Source organism: Eimeria tenella, genomic scaffold (genome assembly GCF_000499545.2).
Source record: "Eimeria tenella Houghton genomic scaffold, Eth_scaff41, whole genome shotgun sequence".
Lineage (NCBI taxonomy): Eukaryota > Apicomplexa > Conoidasida > Eucoccidiorida > Eimeriidae > Eimeria > Eimeria tenella.
In genome coordinates this window covers 259,735-279,081 of record NW_013543345.1, presented here as the reverse complement: position 1 = coordinate 279,081, position 19,347 = coordinate 259,735, and the positions used below count along the sequence as shown (strand labels likewise).

The window sequence follows — 19,347 nt, the reverse complement described above, 5'->3', positions numbered from 1 at the left end:
GTACACCATAAACACGCACCTAAGCTTGGGCTGTATGTACACGTGCATCCATAAGGCCCGGCATTTGCATTGAAATCATAATATATTTATGTTTATATATACGATTTTTTTTATATTTATATTTATGATTGTATATATATCTATATTTATGTTTTTATTTATAAATACACATATTTATGTTTATACTTCTATAACTTTTATTACATTTTTTTCTTACAAATGTACATACTTATCTAACACATATTTTATTTGTTTATTATTTTTTATAAGTGATCAAACTTCTATTACACAATTCTTATTTTGTGTTTATTAAATATTTATTTAAATATAAATATGTAACTACCTATCAAAAGGTTTTTTATACAAATATAAATATTTGTATTATTTAAATTCAATTATTTTTAAAATGCACTCATTTATTTTTTAAAATATATAAATAAATCTTACTATGTATCTATTTATTTTCGCACAAATGTGTGTATTATATTATATAGAACACGTAATGTATTAATTTATTTTATTATGTTTGTATACATGTGTATATATTTATATATACACATGTAATTATATTTAATAACTTTTATAATGCATTTATTTAAGTTTATATAACTGTTATATACATTCTTTTACACATAATGTATTTTAATAAAATGTGCAGATTTTTATGACACAATTTGCCGCGTATTAATAAGTGTTTTGGTGCATGTAGTCCCATCTCTTTCAATCTTTTGTTTCTCTCTTCCTAAACCCTAAACCCTAAACCCTAAACCCTAAACATTAAACCCTAAACCCTTTTGTCGGGCAAAGCGTTTCTTGGAGTTGGGGCGCTGCAGCGCTTCTGTTGGCCTCGAGTCTCGAGAGCCAGGCTGAGGGTTTAGGGTTTAGGGTTTAGGGTTTACTTGTTCAGGATGAAGTAGTAGATTTGTCAGGTGCGGCAAAGAGAGTTTTAATTGGACTTAAATTGAACTTTTCCGATTTCTAAATCCCCAAACTTTTCCTCGTTTTTGCACGCAAATAAATACTCAATTCAAAAAAGGGTTTTTTGAGCAGAAAAGTGAGCCTTTGCACTTTTTACATGCAAATATGAACTTTAATATTTAAATTATAACTAGGAATTATATTTCCACTTCTCAGATTTTTATTTTTCAAACTTTTGCCTCTTTTGCGACTCCACAGCTGCGCATGCACGCGGTGTATGTACACCCCCGCAATTGCATGCATGCTTTCATGTATTTTAAGTGGAGGCTTTTGGAAAGATATATTTTGCACTATTATTCATTTGCATCCCCTACACCCTAAACCCTAAACCCTAAACCCTCAATATATCAAGGCAGCGCAGTGGCTGCAACAAAAATATATTTTAAATGATGAAGTGGAAAACTTTTGAGATATATAAACACTGAAAAAAGGCAAAACCTGTTATGACACTGAAATTCATCTTGTTTTGAATCCATCAAGTATATTTTATTTAATTAGGGTTTAGGGTTTAGAGTTTGTGGCACTGTCCAGAGGCGACAAGGGAGGAAGGTAGCTACAGGGAGTCAATCCCAACAAAAGCAGCAGCAGCAGCAGCAGCAACAGCAGCAGCAGCAGCAGCAACAGCAGCAGCTGCAGCAACAGCAATAGCACCAACAACAGCAGCACTATCAATCCAAATTGAAGCAGCAGCAGCAGAAGCAGCACTAGCAGCAGCAACAATCCGCTTTGTAGCAGCAGCAGCCGCGCGAGAAGCAGCAGCGCATCGATTAGCACCAGCAGCAAGAACTGGTGTCCTTGCTGTAGTTGCTGCTGGCGCTGCTGCTGCTGCCGCTGCTGCTGCTGTGCCGGAGGTCTCAGCAGCAGCAGCAGCAGCAACAGGAGCACCAGCAGCAGCAAGAAGAGCTACTGAAATTAAACTTCAAATTTAGTTCTTTAAATGAATTTAAAAAAGGGTGGAAATAAAATAAACTGCTGGAGGGCTGCAGCGGCTCCTCAGGACACTGGGGCAGCAGCGCTCCCGAATTTTGTCGGATTAACTTCGTTTTAATTGAATCTAATTAATTTAATGAATTTAATCAATTTAATTTAATTAATTTAATTCAAATTTAGCGCAAAATTGCGGTTTAATTGAACTCTGGCGCGGCCGTCCGCGCGCAGAGCAAAGACCGCGGTTTGAGGGTTTAGGGTTTAGGGTTTAGGGTTTGTCGGGGCCCCCGGGGGGTCTAGCGACAGCTCCCGGGCCCTCTTTAGACCATTTAAGAATTAAATTTAACAAAAAAGAATAATTAAACAAATATAAAATGCCAAAGCGCGCAAATTAGCAGCACATTTACTCGTAGCTCCTCTTATTCTGTTCGGGGGGCCCCGGCTCCCCAGTCAACTCTTCCCTTTGCTGCTCAGCAGCAGCAGCAGCAGCAGCAGCTGCCGGAGAGCCCGCAGCAAGGGGCGCAGCAGCAGCAACAACAGCAGCGGCTGGAGGGCCCGCAGCAAGGAAAGCAGCAGCAGCAGCAGCGCTGCCAGACGCGTCCCGCGGCGGCCCCCAGCGCAGCAGCAACAGCAGCAGCAGCAGCAGCAGCAGCAGCAGTTCGCTCCAAGCCGCGTCAGCAGCAGCAGCAGCAACGCAGGCGATGACTTGTGAGTGGGGGGAGCAGCAAAAGAGACTTTTGATTGAAGAAAGCAATGCGTGGTTTGACAGACACGGGATGGTGCTGCAGCAGCAGCGGCTGCCGCTGCAGCTGCCACCCAGCTGCAGCAGCTGGGCCGAAGTAGCAGCACAGCTGCAGCAGCACCCTTTCCACCTCAAGCTTATAAACCACCAGCGGCTGCTGGCCAAGAGAGTCAAGGCCAACTGGAGCTTCTCCGGTCCGCAAAACCCTAAACCCTAAACCCTAAACCCTAAGCCCTAGGCTACTGCCTAGCGGGCAGCTAAACCCTAAACCCTAGAGCCTGAGTCTCCGCCCAGGGGCAAAGCTGCAAACTGGTCTCGGGGCTGCGCGCCCAGCAGTAAGACGCCTTAGGGTTTAGGGTTTAGGGTTTAGGGTTTGCGGGCGCGCAGCTTCTGCAACAAACTCCCCCAGCAACCCCCGCAACAGCCACCTGCCCTTCCGGCTGCAGCCGCTGCCGCGTGCTGCTGCTGCTGCGCTGCTGCAGCTGGGCAAAGAAACCCTCAGCAGCGATTTTGATGGTTTGCTGCTGACGGTGCAGAGCAAGCGTTTGGCCCCCAAACCCTCGACTGAGAGGCAAAGAGTGGGGTTTGGGCTTAGGGTTTAGGGTTTAGGGTTTGGGGTTTGGGGTTTGGGTTTGGCGCCGACCAGGGGCTCGGGGGCCTGGGGCTTAGGGTTTAGGGTTTAGGGTTTAGGGCTTGGAGGGGCTAGCTGCGCAACGGAGGGGAGTGTGGGAGTGCCGTTTGCGGGGGTCCGCAGTGTTGTGAGGGGCTAGGGTTTAGGGTTCAGGGTTTAGGGTTTGCGGGCAGGTGCTGAACATCACGGGAATCAAAAAAGTGTTTGCGGGATGCCTCATTGAGTCTTTGGCCTCCAACGAAAGGCAGCTAAAAGCCCTCTGGGTAAACCCTCGCCTCTCCGCCCGCAGCACGCGGCTGCTGCTACAGGTGCTGCTGCCCCGTGCAGTGGTGGAGGCGTTTGCGTTGGAGGCCTTTACTTACCTTCCTGCTGCTGCTGCTGCTGCTGCTCCGCAGCAGCAGCAGCAGCAGCAGCAGGCCAGGGTGCAGAGCTTCAAGTCCGTCTTCGTCGACAGAAGGGACCTCGACTTGTGGCCCAGACAGTGCTGGATGCTGCTGCCGGCAGTCAAAAACGTAAGGGCAGCAGCAGCAGCAGCAGCGCAGCAGCAGCAGCAGCAGCGCAGCAGCAGCAGCAGCAGCAGGGCGTGTGTCGCTGTCTGCGCGGTCTTTCTCGAGGGTTTGTGCGGGGCTGCAGCAGGGCAGCTGCTGCTGCTGTGGCCTCCACTGCCTTTGTTTTTGATTGTCTTTTTCTTTTCTTTTTTTGTTTTTTTGTTTTTTATTCTTAAATTAGTTTGGATGGCCTCTGCATTACGACATTAAAGGCAAAGCAGCAGCAGTTCACCTCGACGCAGGCGTCAGCGGCAGCCTCAGCTGCAGCTGCCACCTCTCAAGGGTAGGGTTTAGGGTTTAGGGTCTAGGGTTTAGGGTTTAGGGTTTAGGGTTTAGGGTTTGGGGTTTGGAGGCGGGAGCCAGCAGCCGCCCCGGCCGCAACTGCTGTGCGGTGAAGCCAGGGTTTAGGGTTTAGGGTTTGGGGTTTTGGAAGGGCTTGGACGCTGGGGCTTGGGGGATCAGGGTTTAGGGTTTAGGGTTTAAGGTTCGCACTCCAGACTGCTCCCAGCCGACTTGACTCTGAACTATCGCTCTGCCTTCTGCTGCTGCTGCTCCTGCTGCTGCCGTGCTGCTGCTCCTTCTGCTACTGCTGGTGCTGCTTCTATCGCTGCTGCTGCTGTCGCTGTTGCTGGTGCTGCTTCTGCTGCTGCTACTACTGCTGCTACTGCTGTTGCTACTACTCCTGCTGCTGGTACTACTGCTGCTACGGCTGCTGCTGCTGCTGCTGCTGCTTAGCGCTGCTTGCGAGCGAGTGAGCAGGCAACAATTGACAGGTTTTTGATGGTGACGGAGCCGCTGCTGCATTTGCTGCTGCCGCCTCGCGCTGAGCGTCAGCAGCTAAAGATAGACACTCACCCGCTATTTTGCAGGCAGGAGGGGGCCCCCGGGGGGCCCCCCAGTTCTGCTGCAGCAGCAGAAGCAGCAGCAAAGCGGAGGCAGGGAAAGAGAGGCAGGCCGGGGACGCAAAGCCCAGCAGCAGCAGCAGCAGCAGCAGAGGAGCGCCGGGGCTGGCGCGAATTCATCAGCAGCGGGAAAGACGAAGAACTCGCCAAAGAGGTGAACAGATGCTGCTGCTGCTGTCGCTGCTGCTGCTGCTGCTGCTGCTGCTGCTGTTGCTGCTTAACCTCCACGGCAAATACGAAGGCAAGAGCGGCCGCCCGCAGCTGTCTTGGAGGCTGCTGCTGTCCACATAATGCATAAAATACATTTCATTCAAAAATAATAATAAATAAATTGTTTATTTAGAATTCATATTTGTGTATCTACGTTTTGATGTGCTTTCATTTTCTTCTGCATGCACTCCTACTTCCCATCTCTGCATGCATGCATGTGGCCAATACGCAAGCGCGCATGCATGCATGCATTTAGATATATATTGAAACATATAAATATATGATTATGTTTAAATATAAAAAGCATGTAAATATATGATTATTAAAAGAAGATAAATAAATCAGTTATGAAGAAACAGTGTTGGGTGCAGGCGTCGTGCTTACTGCTGGGGTGTACGTACACCCCGCCGTCGTCGCTGTTCAGCAAAGAAGACGAGTGGTGTGGACTGACAGCAGAAGATGTTGTGAATTTAGTTTCCGATTGTGAAGAAGAAGCATCTGAAGAGGGCCTTTCGGGTGTACAGACACCAGCTGTACAGACACCCAAAGACCCCCCGCCACCCAGGCGGAAACCGGCCCAAAGCGCGCCGCGAACTGCAGCAAAAACGACAGCTCCAGCAGCAGCAGCAGCAGCAGCACCAGCAGCAGCAAACTCTCAAGCGCCCAGGCCGGCGCTGCAGCCAACGCGCAGCTCGGCCCGCCTCAGGGCCTCCCCGGCAGCCACAGCTAGCCCAGAAGGGACCCTCTGGGGGGCCCCCCGGGGGCCCCTTCTTAGGGCCTCTCAGGGGGCCCCCAAGAGCCCCCGGGAAGAACCCCAGGGGCCCCCGCCAGCCCCGCGGCGAAGCCTGTCTGACAATATCAGAGGGGGCCCCCAGGCCGACCTCTTGGGGGGCCCCCAGGGGGGCCCCCAGGGGGGCCCCCAATGGGGCCCCCCAGAGGGCTTACAGGGGGGCCCCCCGGAAGCCCTTGGGGCTGGGGTTTCGTTTATGGTTCGTCGAAGCTCTCGAGTGGCAAAGAAGTGCCGCCAGGACTTGTCTTGTTGAATTCTGGGGATTTGTTTGCCATTTATTGTTTTGAATTAAGAATTTAAAATGTTTTATTTCATTAAAAATAGTTTTAGTGGGCCCCTGTGGACAAAGCCACACAGAACTGGCTGGCCTGCCGCCTTGCTGCCAATGTAGCTGTCTAGCTGGCCCGCGCGGCTAGCTAGCTAGCCAGCCTGGCTAGCTAGCTGGCCTTGGCTAGCTGGCTAGCTAGCTGGCTAGCTAGCTGGCTAGCCAAGGCCAGCGGGGAGCTGCGGCGTTGTAAGACTGGGGGTGTTTCGGGGGTCGAGCGCAGCTTCTGTAGATCCGCCGCTGCCTTTGGGTCTTCCAGAAGATTAAATTAGTATTTGAAATTGAAATTAATTAATATTTAAAATTAAAATAAATAGAAAAGAAACAAAAATGAAAGACAAAGGCTTTAGGCGGCGCCCCAGCCCCCGTGTCCACTGGGACAGACCGGGGCGCCTGGAGTTGGAGCCCAGGGTGTTCAGTGGCAATCTGAAGGGAGGTTTATGCTTCAGATCTCCTGATATTAGAGGGTTTAGGGATTAGGGTTTAGGGTTTAGGGCTTAGGGCTTAGGGCTTGGGGCTCAGGGCCGGAAGGCCAGGTCTTCTTTCTGGGGCCTCACGGGCGCTGCCGACGGCTGGAACGGTCTGCAGCAGCTGCAGCAGAGCCCCTTTATTGCATTTGGCTATTTTCTTTTGAATGAATTAATAAAAAACTTTTATTCAATTGTTTTCGAGAAAAGAAGAGCGAGGCGAAGAGGACGAACGCAGACAGCAGCCCGTGGAGCCCTGGTCACCGCCGGCCCGCCTCCAACACCCGATACACTTTCTTGCGCTTCTTTCTAAACCCTTTTAATGCATTTTTCCGAATTTTCCCCACCCAACAAGTCCATTTGAGGCTGTCGGCGTTGGCTGCAGCTCGTTAGCGCTTGGAAGGCTCCCGGGGTGTACGTACACCTCAGAAACCGCGCGCAGCCGCGCTTTCCAAAACCCTTCACTTCATTTCAAATTCAAATTTTTTTGCACAAGTTTGCAGCCCAGGGCCCCACAGCGTTCTATGGAAGGGTGGGGCTCGAGGCCACGGGCGCCTTGGCCTGTTTCATGTTGTATTTGTTTTTCGACTGAGTCCTTTTGAATTCCTTTTCCGACCTTTGCCCCCAAAATGGCAATCAAAATGAAATCGAGACAGTCCCGCCTTCTTGTCTTTTCCTCTTTTCTGGCTGCTGCTTCTCTGCCACTTTGTCTCGCCGCCGACTCTTTCTGTGAGCTCAAATAAGCAAATTAGAAAAAAGAAAAAAGGAAACAGTTGATGTCTAAACAGAGTGTCTGTACACCTCAGCTGCAGCGGTGAGCGTCGGGAGACGCTTCTCTGGCGACCCCCCAAACCCTAAACCCTAAACCCTCGCTGCTGCTGTGTCGCCGGCGTGTGTGCAGCTCTTCTGGCCGTCCAGCAGGTGCTGCCCAGTCTCGTGCTTTTGCCTGAAGATGTAAAAGTGAAACAAAATGCAGAAAGTTTTTTCTTTGAAGATTCAGAAGTGACGGGAAAACTCGAAGAAGGAACTGCAGTCATTAAAGTGGCAGACAATGCGGGGCCTCAGCGCCTCCAGCTGTTCACTGTCACTTATGCAGGCGGAGCCAAACTCACCCCAGGTAACGCTCGCCATCTAGGGTTTAGGGTTTAGGGTTTAGGGTTTGAGGTCTGGGGCCCAGCACCCGCAGTTTAGCCAAACGAAGTGAAGCTCTAGCAAGAATTGAGAACGTGTAAATTAAACGCGCGGGCTTCCGGTCTGGTCTCTCAGGTTTAATAACAGGGTTTAGGGTTTAGGGTTTAGGGTTTAGGGTTTAGGATTTGTGCTGCGCAGTGGTGGCGGCCTCGGGGTTTCCCGTCTTCTGCGACTACCGGCCAAACCGCCAGTGCTTCACAAAAAGTGGCGAATCTTCTGTTGAATTTTTGTCTCAAAATGCAATTTTAAAAACAGAAACAGGAAGCGAGTTGGTCTATTTGAAGTACCCCGGCGGGGGCAGTGTCCTTGCCCGTGCGTGCTGCTCCCCCAAACCCTAAACCCTAAACCCTAATTTCTAGCAGCGGAGAGCAAACACCGCTTAGCTTAGACCACCTTGTTTACACAATTAGGCGTGAGTAAACCTAGCCATATGAACAGAATTAATTAAAGGCTGCTGGGCCTTTGTTTTCCACCCGCGTACAGGCAAACACTGCAAGAGCTGCAGCTGCTGCAGCAGCTGCTGCTGCAGCTGCTGCAGCAACTGCTGCAGTGGCTGCAGCTCTTGCAGCAGCTGCAAGCGGAGTAGCAGCACTGTACTCAAGCGCTCACAAGGGTGCAGGATTAAATGGAGAAGTCTCAGGAGTAGTGCAGCAAAGCAGCACAGCAGCTGTGCTGCGTTTAAGCAGGAAATTTGATGAAAATTGAATAGTTTGTTTGGGCATTTTATTTTTTTGTTTTGCTGCTCTTTTTATTTTTTTGTTTTGCTGCTCTCTTCAGGACCGGCGCAGGTGAACCCCGCAGCAACTTCTGCTGTTCTGGGACAATTCAACGGAGAGTTGGAAATGAAGACGCTGAGTGAGTTTTTATGTGGCTCGCAAGGTGTATGTGCAGGCCTGCAGGCGTGCATACGGGGTGTACGTACACTGCTGAGGTGTACGTACACCGCAGAAGAAGCCCTGCGTCTTTTCAAAAGCCGAAATAGTCAACTTTCAGCTCTTCCGTGCCACCAACAGACTTTCTTTGTCAGATGAGCTGGCTTCCATCTTCTGAATTTAAAGCCTCTGCAACTTTCGTCTGCATTTGTCTTTAGCCGCCAGCACTCTCCTGCCTTGCCCAGCAACATGTTATTCTTCCTGCTGCTGCTGCTGCTGCTTTTCAGATTGCTCTCCTTTTGGCCCTGTGTCGTTTCCCCGCCAGCTGGACTCTTCTTCGTATTCTCTGGTGGAGCAGAGCGAGGGGGACCTCCAGTTTTGCGAAGTGACCCCCCCTTTAGTGACTGGAAAACAAATAGTGGCAGTTTCAAACAACAGAAGGGCCCCCCCCATTTACTGCGACAGCAACTCCAACACTCTTCTTTTCTTTGAGCCCCACGCGCCCCACACAAACCACAAGTTCCCTTATTCCCAGCAAAGTACGCAGCAGGGCCTGCGAGCCGAGGCCCCAGAAAAAGTGCCATTAAGATTCAAAATGTATTCCAAGCCAGCCTCTAGGCCAGTCAGCAAACCCTAAACCCTACTCCCTAAACCCTAGACCTGCTGCGCTGCAGCAGGGGAGCGAAAGCAGCAAAACTGCACCTAAATTGCCCCCCCTAGGCCCGCCATGTGCTGCTGCTGTGGGGCCCTCTGCCCGCAGTGGAGCTGAAGCTAACTGGGCAGCCAGCGACTTGCGAAGTTTTGAAAGAAAGTCAAGAACTTCTTTTATCTGTAAAGCGCTTCGAGGCGGGGCTTGGGAAGGCGAGGGAAGAGCAGCTTTTTGTGTTGACTTCTTTCGAGGGAAAACCAACTTTGTTGCCAAGTCAGCAAACCCCCTGGCTGCATGCAGTCCCCTCTTTCTTTGGCATTTGCTGCCTCTCTGAGGGGCCCCCCTGTCTGCTGCGCCTTTCTTTCTTTGCAGCCAGAGTGCAGCTCTTCTCCGAAACAGAACTGGGGGCCCCCTGCCCCTCCCAGGGCTACCACACTCTCTACCAGCCCAACTACTTGCTGCACTCTGCAGTGCCCCACGGGGCCCCCCTGGCCTGCCGCCGCCTCAGCCTGTCTCCCCTCAAATCAGCAGAAAGAGATGCCCTCGTGCTGCAGCTCCCTGGCAGCAGCTTCTGGATGGAGCTTCCTGCGGGTTCTTTGCTTTCGCAGTCCGAGGGGGGCCCCGGGGGCCCTGCTGCCAGGCTTTGGGTTTACCAGCCGGTCTTTTCCACTGGAGAGGCTCTTAGCGTCACAGAACTTCGTCAGTTGGCACTCCAAATGTGGCCAGTCTTCTGGGGCTGAGGGCCAGTGGTCTGGGCTGGGGGTTTGCAAGTGTTTGGGGTCTATGTGGAGTTCCGAGCAGCAGCAAACCGCAGCAGTTTGCTGCTGTTCTACAGGTTTTTTGGCATTTTCTGCGGGGCTTTTCTTCTTTTAAACAGGTGTTATGGCGGATGACTCCGATCTTGGCCACGCTGTGATCTCCACCTACGAAAACTCCAATGGGGAAAGCTCGGGGCTCTTGTACCAGCAAGCTGATGGCCAGAGGGTGGCTGTGGGCTATCAGAAAGAAGGCATTTTTGTGGGGGTCTCGGCGGCAACATTTTTTACCCTCGATGCACTGGACTCAAAAGCCATACTGGAGTACAAAGTGGTGCAAATGCAGGGAGGGGCTTCTCTAGTGCTGAGTAAGCAAATGGCAGCAGCAGCACCAAACATAACGGCTGCAACACGAAAGCAAATCTGTTTTTCCAGCTTTTCTGCGGCTGCTAAAGCTGCATTTTCGAGATTGCACATCTCCTTTTGTTTCCACCACCTCAATAGGGGTGGTGAAATCAGCCAAAGCCTTACACTAGACCTCAAAATAGGCAAAATAGCAAATACAGCCTGAGCTATCTACTCAGAAGTAGCGGCCAAGGAGCATCCCTGCATTGTATTCATATGTACGTGGCAATCTGTTGAACTACCTTGCGCATGTGCTTTCAATTTCATCCATGCCATGTCATCTCTGCGTTTCCCTTTTGCTCAGGCTCAGTCCCTCAGACTCTCGTGCTGCAGCGTAAGCCTAGCCACACATTGCTGCTTGACTTGAGGCCTAGGCTGGGGCTCGGGGTGTTAGCCTTCAAATGCCCTTTAAGCTAAAAGCTTAACTGTTTCTGTGACTGTTTCTGTAACTGTTTCTGCACTTAGGCGACATCGCGCACTACAACTCTGCTCACCACAGGACTCCATCTGTCGGTGAGACCCTTCCTTCCTTAGCCTCTTGTGTCTATTTTGCAATAATATCATACTCCTCAGAGGTCCATTAAATGCAGTATACAACAAATTCTTTTGTGTGGAGGTATCCTCGTGAGCAGTTCAAAAAATAGGGCCTCTGGAGAGTAAAATGCTGCATTTGAAATCGCTGTTTCTGCGGAAAGCTGAACTCTGCGGGTAAATAAAGTTTCAAGAACAGATAATGCATGTCTGCAGGACGCGACGCGGAAGATATGCTCAGCATGCTGCACAGGCTCAGTAACCATTATTCTTCCCAGGGTTCGTTTCACCGAAAAATCAAGGATATTCCAATTCAATCAAGCATTATAGGAATTAGCAAACCCGGAACAAAGGTTCTCTGAAACACGCACTCATAATAATGGAATTCGTATTCATTTTCCTATGACGTATTAAGCATTTGTGTGCTCTAGGCATTCCTATATATGTGTGTATACATACACTCATATACATAATGAATACAAATATGTATATATGTATATGTATATATATGTATATATATATATATATACACATATATATATATAATGTGAGCATACATTTTCATGCATACGTTTACTGCGCCTGATATACTCGACTAAATAGAAGGTCATAGCACTATTTAAAAGCCCGAAGCTGAACTAAGATCTTATGCTTTAACTCTTAGGGAGCCCCGCAGACACTAGATGCAGCACAGCAAACGAAGCTTCTGGGCTATGGCCCTCTCAATCCTTTGTGACTTGCATTTGTGGCTGAAGGGGAAAAAGAGGCGGTCAATGGAGCTCTGATGGAAGTGAACAACAAAATATGTGGGTCTCGAAAATGAAACAATACACAGTTAACCATTAGTCACTTAAATTCAGCATCATGCCTCAAAAAGTGATAATTCTACTGTTGTACTGCTGGCGTTGCTGCTGCTGCTGCTGCTCCTTCCGCAGCAAAGATCAACGGTGCTGCTAAGGAAGTCGCTACAACTATGCTCCGCTACAAGCCGCAAGGTCTGACGACAACCTTCCTCCCCATAGCACTGGCTTTGCTACATGTAAAGCCAAGGCTTGCAGAAGCACCAGTTGCTGCAGCAACGACAGCTGCAGCAGCAGCAGCAGCGACAGCTAGAGCTGCCGCTAAGATTAAAAGCCTAAACGGCAAATACTGAGAGTGCGGATATGTGCTTAGGGGGAAATCTGAAGAAAGTCGTTGTGACCTGGACGTATACGGACGGTGAGTTCTGTCTTAGATAAATACAGGCTACTACTGCTCCTCTGTGCCCAAGATTTTTCTAGCTAATGGTCTCTAACCAGCATAGGTGCATGGCACATAGGTGCAGGCAAATAGTAAAGATAAGAAATAGAAAGAGGAATATAAACTGACAACTGTTCTGCTGTTATATTCAGCGAGTGGGGAGTTATCCGTGGTGCTGAGACTTCCAGTGAACATGCTGGACTCTCCGACGAGCCAGGGCTTGCTTCAGCAGTTGCAGATTTCGTTGAGCTTGCTGATGGAAGATGCTGCTTCTCTTCCCCGCGCGCTGGCGAACCGCCTAAGCCTCTACGGCACGGCTCTTCATACACTTCACAAAATTCTAGGAAGTGGACACTGCAGCAGCTGCCCTGAAGGCAGGAAGCCATGCAGCTTCTGCCGCGCTGTCATGTTCAGAGATTTTGTACATGTCACTATTCAGGGTGAGATGCACAATGCATGGGTAAAAACACAAGAAATGGGTCAACTAATCGGCATTCAGAAAAGCATAAGCAAAAGGATAGTCAGTTGTGGAATATGTTGCCACAGTGTCTTGTAAGCTTCACTGAAACAGCCGACAACTGGAAGAACGCTTGTATGGAGATGTTCATCTTTTATACTGTGCTTTTCTTAGGCTTGGGACTCAGCAGCGATACCATGCCAGACTCTCTGTCTTGGGCAGAGTTTAGAGGACAAGATTTTCTTCTTTTCGGTGGGGCTCAGAAACTATGAAGCACCATACTGCAGGCCTTAAAACCCATCATTCCGCGTGCAGCTCCTTGTCCCTCTTCACAGAGTTGCGGCACTGATTGTCGTTATTTTAACAAGTTGTGCCTTCTCAGTGCGCTGCATGGCTAGGGCCCCGATAGAATGTTCTAGTGCATCTTCCGTTGATCTTTCGCAGCGGAGACTGCTTCGGGTCCTGCACTCTTGGGAGTCGAACTTGACTTTCACACGGACATGTGTAAGCCCCATAACTTCAACAGTAGCGGAGGCAAACGCTGGACTTAAATCTTGCCTTCTGCGTCTCTCCTTCTTTCTCCTGTACACTCCACACAAAATACGTAGCTGCAGGATGAAGCACAAATGGAAACTCAGAGCAATAGGTGTGCTGCTGAACTGCTGCGGGGGTCTCTTCCCCCGCTTCCCTTCTGTAGCGAGTGAGTGCTGTTTTGCACGTTTCTGCCGTGCAGTGACCCGCCCTTCTCCCCGCCGGAAGCACTTGCCTCAGCTGGCGACTTATGCCGCAACGTGTCTGAATGCTCACATTACCAGCATGGTGGTGAAACAGAAGAGCAGCCGCTCCCACTGCTACGGGCTGAACAACTACATGAAATCCCTCGTGCAGACCTTGCCAATGGACAAGTTCGCGCCTCTTATGAATGCTAACGTATTCAGAGACGCCGTCATCGAGGGTTGCAATGGTGACTGCTTCTTAAAGCCAACCAAATCGAATGAGCGAATGATAGAAACATAAATGCCCACTTCTGGCTAGTAGTAGAGCATGTATGACGTTTCAGAGTGCGCTGCCAAGTGGATCTTTTGCTGCTGCTGCTTGAGCAATGCTCTTGCCGCTTCTGTGATGTCATTTGATCCCTTCAGTCCGAGTCGAAGACGCTGTTACTTCTTGTCTTGAGGGGGACGGAGAATTGCTGGCTCTGCAGCGTCTACCCGAATTCAAAGTGGATGGCCACAGCGCCATTTACGACTACGTTCGCTCTCTGTTATCTCCAGGTACCGCTCCAGCAATTTTGTTTCCGTGGCCAAATGCCTTTTTGGTGATGGGTGATTCTCAAACGCCTCAGCTTGATCAAACACAGTTATTCATGCACGCGCTTGCTGCTGTCACTGCAGCCCCGCTGGCAAGCATTGATTTCTCAACGATAGACCTCAGCAGCAAGCCGCATGTCTTGTCAGCCGCCCCCACCCTCAGCGAGTTTCTCAGCCTCTGTAAGTCAGCCCTTCAGCGCCGTGCTACCAAACTGAACAGAGCTCCCAAACTGCGATGTTTGACTGTGTCGTGTAGTGATAATTGGCGCAATTTCATGCATTCTCATTACTTCCCCCGCACCAAAGCAGAATTTGTACGTTGGCTGCTCCACACCTTGTCATTGTTTGCTAATGCTTCTCACTTTCCTTTACTGTTGTGTATTTCTGTTCATCGCATTCTTACGTCAGTGGCAAAGGAGGCGGGCAGTAGCGGGACTCGGCCGCTGGTGGATTACCTCTTCCGTGACGAGGGCAGCAGTCAAACTTCCGTCATCAGTTCTGGCATTGATGATGCTGTCGCTGCAAAGGGCCACACGCCATCTGCAGGCTCCACGTTTTACGTTCGTTTATGGTCCCATCCCGCGAAGGGCCTTAGCATACTTGAAGGCATTTTGGCGAACTCAGAAACCTCTCAAGAGGGGTCCAGTGGCCAGTCAGACACTTCAGAAAGAAGTGAAGGTAATCAAATCTAGAAATAGCTTTTTACTCCGTTCATTGCTCCTTCACATAGTTACTACCTGCAAACGTACTCTACCTACTTCTATGGAGGTGGTTGCTGATCAGATAGCGACAGCGAAGCTGTACAGCAAGTCCAAGAATACTCGCGTAGGCTGCAAAGGCAGCAGCCAGATAAGCATCTCCTCATCACAAGAACTCTTTCGTGGCCAGAGAACAAAGACCCAGAGAACTTTAATGAAGCCCGACAATTCGTCGACGTCGCTAGTGGTAGGCTCTAATTGTTTTCGCTCCTGCATAGTTCGTTGGGTAACTGGAGGTGATATCACTCGCAGATACAAACTATGGAGCAACTATGGTACACTGTGGGTGAGCTCCTCATTTCAGGTGTTCTGCTGGTACCGGGAGCGATTATGAACTTATTCGATCATCGCTGGAATGATGTCTCGTCCGACGTGTCTCGCAGCCGTATGTCGCCTCTACATGCTGCACCTTGGCCTCCTATAGGGGCCTACGCTTTCCACAAGCGGCCCATGAAGTCCTGCTTTGTAGTTTCGGGGTGGCAGGAGGGGCAGAGCCTATTGTAAGGGAACTGTCATGGAAGTTTTTTTGCTGCGTGAGGGGGTTGACTATAGTAGTCAGCGCGCTAGAGGGAATCAAGAACTGTGCTTTGCGCCCTCAGTGCCGGAGAGACATGTTGCTGAGGATGTCGTGCCGTTTTTAAAGAGACTTAGCTACTCCACTCCTGATGCTTACGGGCAAGTCTGTCAGCGACTTGGGTGGACAACACCACGCTTACCAAATACCCCAGAAGAAGCCGAAGCCTTCGTGGCTGCCCTACGCGGTATGCCTTAATCGGGCTTAATGAATGGAATAACAAATATGTAATTATTCACAAAGAGCCGCACTAGCTCGAAAAATAAAGTTTGGCCGTAGCGCTGCGCGAGAGTTACAGCAGCATGCCACTGCTGCTGCGACTCTAACTCAGATGTAAGAGCACTTCAAGGGCCCGTTAGGAGGTGGCTGGCTGATCTTGGAGAGTCTGTTAGCACTTCCACAACGTGGAGCCAAGTAAAGGCAATCATTGATAAGGCTCACGGTGAGTGATGCAGCAAGCAGTTCCTTTTCAGTGCTGCCAGGGACACTGAATCGGCCATGATCGGAGACATAGAACCACTTTGTGATACTATGGCGGTTGCCTCAGGCCCCCACAGCAAAGTGCCCTTGTTCCTCCCATCTTCAAGTAAGCAGCACTCTTTCAGAGCATGCAACGAAACTTTCAAAGACTGCATCTTGGGCACGGTTGCGGCGCTCTCTTGAGTAGAGTCTGTGAAGCAGAAGTGTATGCTTGCCTCTAAAAGGCTGTAACAGGGGATAGTAACGTTTGGTGGCTCTGAATGCAGTCAGCAAGTATTAGATAAGTAAAAGCGCGTGCTGCTGGTGTCAGGTAAATGCCATTGTGTTCGGTCGAATGCGCTGGGCCGTTGCTACATCGATATCCTGAAAACAACAGAGGATCTTATCTTCAGACTTTCGCTTCTCCTTCCCGCGGTGCTTGCTGAGCATATCAAGCCGAAGACGAAAGATTTGAGCACACAGGCTGCGGCTCTCTGCGCCGCCGCGGGCGTCTTCGTCACAGCGTGGCAACAGCAACAAGTGGAGGCCGGACTGGAGCATCCAAACGGCCGCCTGGCCCATTCCGTTCTGATTGAACGAATAAGGAACTCGGACAAGTACTCGCTGGCTGATATAGACGAAGACGGCATAGAGAATACGTCAGAGTACAACAAGCGGACAAAAGCATTGAAAAAACATTTCTCCAGTCAGTCCTCGAAAACCTTTGGCATCATTCACCACTGTACATGGCTTGAGAGGCACGTAGTCAAGAGCTACTTCAAAGCATTCAGTGAGCTGCTTTGCCGCGTGTGATGGTGCGTACAGGCGGACCTATGAAGAAGTGCTTCAGCCTGAGTAAGTAGCGCACTAAGGCGTGACAGTTCGGGACAGCTCCGGCTGCATGCCGCGTAGACAGTACTAAAATAGCAGAACGCCGGTGCTTATTCCTTCTGTGTTTTTGCTTCAGTGAGCGCTGGAGGAACGGTTGCCCAGCAGCCGGCTGAAATGAATGGCAAACGGTTTGCTGCGCGCTCGCTTTACGGTGGCATAGCGAACACTGTAGGGGTCAGCGCACTGCATGCAGATCTCTTCGTGCAAACAATTCTCGAAGCTGGCAGCGCTATCCCCCGTCGGCCCCGCCCACCTCACCCTTTCATAGGCCTTTTTGCCGCTCTTCGTGTCAGTCAGCGGTTCAAGGATTGTTTTAGTGCCTCCCGCGATATGACACTTCGGTCATGGTACCTCATGCACATAGAAGGCGACAGTATTCTACGCAGGATAGGCCGTCACAAAGTTGCGGAAGAGATTGCAGCTGCTACTTACAATTTCGGCACGAGCCAAAGCTCTGACCATTTTGGTGAGTCAAACTTGCACTTGCATAGCCTGTATACCCAGGTAAATGGATTCTCTGTCATGGCATAAAGACTCTCTGGGAAAATTCACTATTATTAACGCTGGCTCCTTGATACAGGAGATGCACTCAAGAGCGTGTATTCGCTGATTTTAGCTGTAATCCATATCTCTTGCGAGGCCGCGCTCAATCTAACCTGCATTCAAAGTCACGGTGCGCTGTGATACGCGTTCTCTATTACTTCAGATACAGCTTTCAAGACGCTAATGGCGACTGTCACCACCCAGTGGGAAGATGCCGGCGCATTCAAAAGCTTAGTGAGCTATTTCCCCGGTGGTGAAGCCATTAAGCTTGCCGAGGTTGCGCCTGAAGACTTCGAAACTCCAGCCGATTCCGCCACAGACACCGGACTTGAATTCTCTCCTAACCTCCTCAACTAAAATGCCGTCTCCACCGGCTGATGCGGAAGCGCTTAGGAAAACGCAAAAGTTCTCAAGACTCATACCTACGCCGAGAGAAGTATAATTCAGTGCACACAGGAAACGTGGTGTGCTCTAGAGCATCTAAACTAAGAGGAAACGAGCCATTGGTGATGCATTTTTTCCCAAAATAGTCTACAAAATGTTTCTTCTAGTGTGAAAGGCATTAAACTTTATCTCTCGCGCCTCCTTCCTTGGAAATAGCTCTAGGTTTCAATTGCGTAAGCAGACGCCGCAAAAGCGCTACTTGACTGGCTTCATTGGCGACAAGTTCCCTCTTCCTGTGTTGAAAGGGCAAGTTTTGTTTGCAATGCCCAGTCACTAATGAGCGCTGTAGTCGAAATGCGTGTTTACTCCATTATCTGGCCTTCCATAGCTTACTTTAATTAGGCCTGGAGAGGCATAGATTCTTTCTGCTACTTGGTACATACAGGGTCAGGCAAACTACAAGCCTCGGGTGTACACATATTTCCAAATAGAAACACCTGCAACATCTGGAACGATGGCTCACGCAACGTTTCTATTTTCTACTTTCGTCGCCGATGCGCACCATTCTGTCCACAGAGCTTTAATGGAAATATGCACCTCTGTGTATGGTTAGACGCGAAGGCTGCAGTTCGCAAGCCCTAGTTTACATATTTTTGTCAGTATCCCTTGACTTTAGGCTGGCTGCCTTGGACATTTTGGAATCCTCCAGTCGCGGCTGTGACTTCTGCAGGTGACCCGAACCACAAGCCAGGTGAAAACAGAAAAAATGACGCGCAAACAATGCAGTGTGTTGCACTGAATAAATTGTGCAGATCCAATGCTTTGTACTGGGCACAGCCATATGTATAAACATAAATAACTGCACTTCAATCCTCCGGCCTTATCTCTATTGGGCGATATGGGCATCCTGGGGCACCGTTAGGAATCAAAAACACAGAACCCCGTTCTTCTTTATGATTTATTTCATAATTACCGTGGCATATAATACTCACCAGAACAAAATTGTGCGTTGTGGGGGAGCTGCTGTAGGAGGGATCTCCTGAGTGGCTTTTCGCCCGCACGCCGTGATGGCGCTGATCGCTCAGACTCTCGCTTGGTATCAGCAGCCCACAAAATTTAAGTCTAAGGAAATCTGAAACTGAAAAGTACAAATGATGGGGACGGTTTATCGAACCTTGCGCTTCGGCAAAGCTGGTAGCTCCTATACAACCAGCCCAGCCCTACAGCCAGAGACGGCGTAGATTCACCAACCAACAGAGAGTGCGCACACTGGCCATGCTGCGAAAATAGTAAAGCCAAGCTTCTTGTCTGCTGCCGTATTTCAGTCCAGTAATCCTCCATACGGCGCTGCTGCATTGGTCGACAAGAAATCAGCCAATTAGCTGCAGTGCTGTTTATCCCTGTAGTAACCCTCTCTTTGGTCACACCGAACATGAGTGTGAAGTGATTAGACCACGCTGTCTGTGATATAATTTTGGGGCAAGCGTACTGAAATAGGTTCCTGCGGGATATACACACTTCCAACTGAAAGCTTTTTGCGGGCAGCTCATCACACTGATGGCCCGCCGCCGCGAGCGAAAGCTGTAGTGCTTCCTCTGTAGAACCATGTTGCAGAATTACATCTGTGATTTGTACTCAATGTTCTCAGTGGCTCTTCTCTAGTGTAATTGAAGCATTAGCAACTTCAACTCCCGGGGTTCGTTCACCTTCCCGGAAGACAAGACATTCGGAGAGAGCTTGTACAAGAGAGTTAGAACACTGAATTCCATTTGATCTAGATCTAAGCTATAAGTACCGTAATAGTGAATG

At 49.7% G+C, this 19,347-nt stretch overlaps 3 protein-coding genes across 3 annotated transcripts; all 3 read left to right on the top strand.

Moving 5' to 3' along the window:
* Nucleotides 1-2,606: 2,606 nt before the first annotated feature.
* Nucleotides 2,607-12,076, top strand: ETH_00022725 (uncharacterized protein; the record flags this gene model as incomplete). Its single annotated transcript, XM_013376891.1, has 15 exons — nt 2,607-2,841; nt 3,035-3,225; nt 3,452-3,790; nt 4,008-4,109; nt 4,562-4,882; nt 5,310-5,927; nt 6,555-6,633; nt 7,422-7,637; nt 7,850-8,023; nt 8,489-8,566; nt 8,871-9,122; nt 9,344-9,931; nt 10,110-10,355; nt 10,858-10,905; nt 11,859-12,076. 15 exons carry the CDS (start codon nt 2,607-2,609, stop codon nt 12,074-12,076), a joined length of 3,705 nt encoding a protein of 1,234 aa, XP_013232345.1.
* Nucleotides 12,077-12,355: 279 nt separating this feature from the next.
* Nucleotides 12,356-15,711, top strand: ETH_00022720 (uncharacterized protein; the record flags this gene model as incomplete). Its single annotated transcript, XM_013376890.1, has 9 exons — nt 12,356-12,602; nt 12,794-12,871; nt 13,064-13,123; nt 13,353-13,583; nt 13,762-14,109; nt 14,338-14,607; nt 14,713-14,874; nt 15,287-15,448; nt 15,593-15,711. 9 exons carry the CDS (start codon nt 12,356-12,358, stop codon nt 15,709-15,711), a joined length of 1,677 nt encoding a protein of 558 aa, XP_013232344.1.
* A 48-nt stretch (nt 15,712-15,759) lies between these two features.
* ETH_00022715 (uncharacterized protein) lies at nt 15,760-17,511 on the top strand (the record flags this gene model as incomplete). The annotated part of the gene is made up of 5 exons (XM_013376889.1): nt 15,760-15,847; nt 16,052-16,426; nt 16,546-16,575; nt 16,688-17,077; nt 17,318-17,511. The coding sequence occupies 5 exons, from the start codon at nt 15,760-15,762 to the stop codon at nt 17,509-17,511; spliced, it is 1,077 nt and encodes a 358-aa protein (XP_013232343.1).
* Between the last annotated feature and the right edge of the window lie 1,836 nt (nt 17,512-19,347).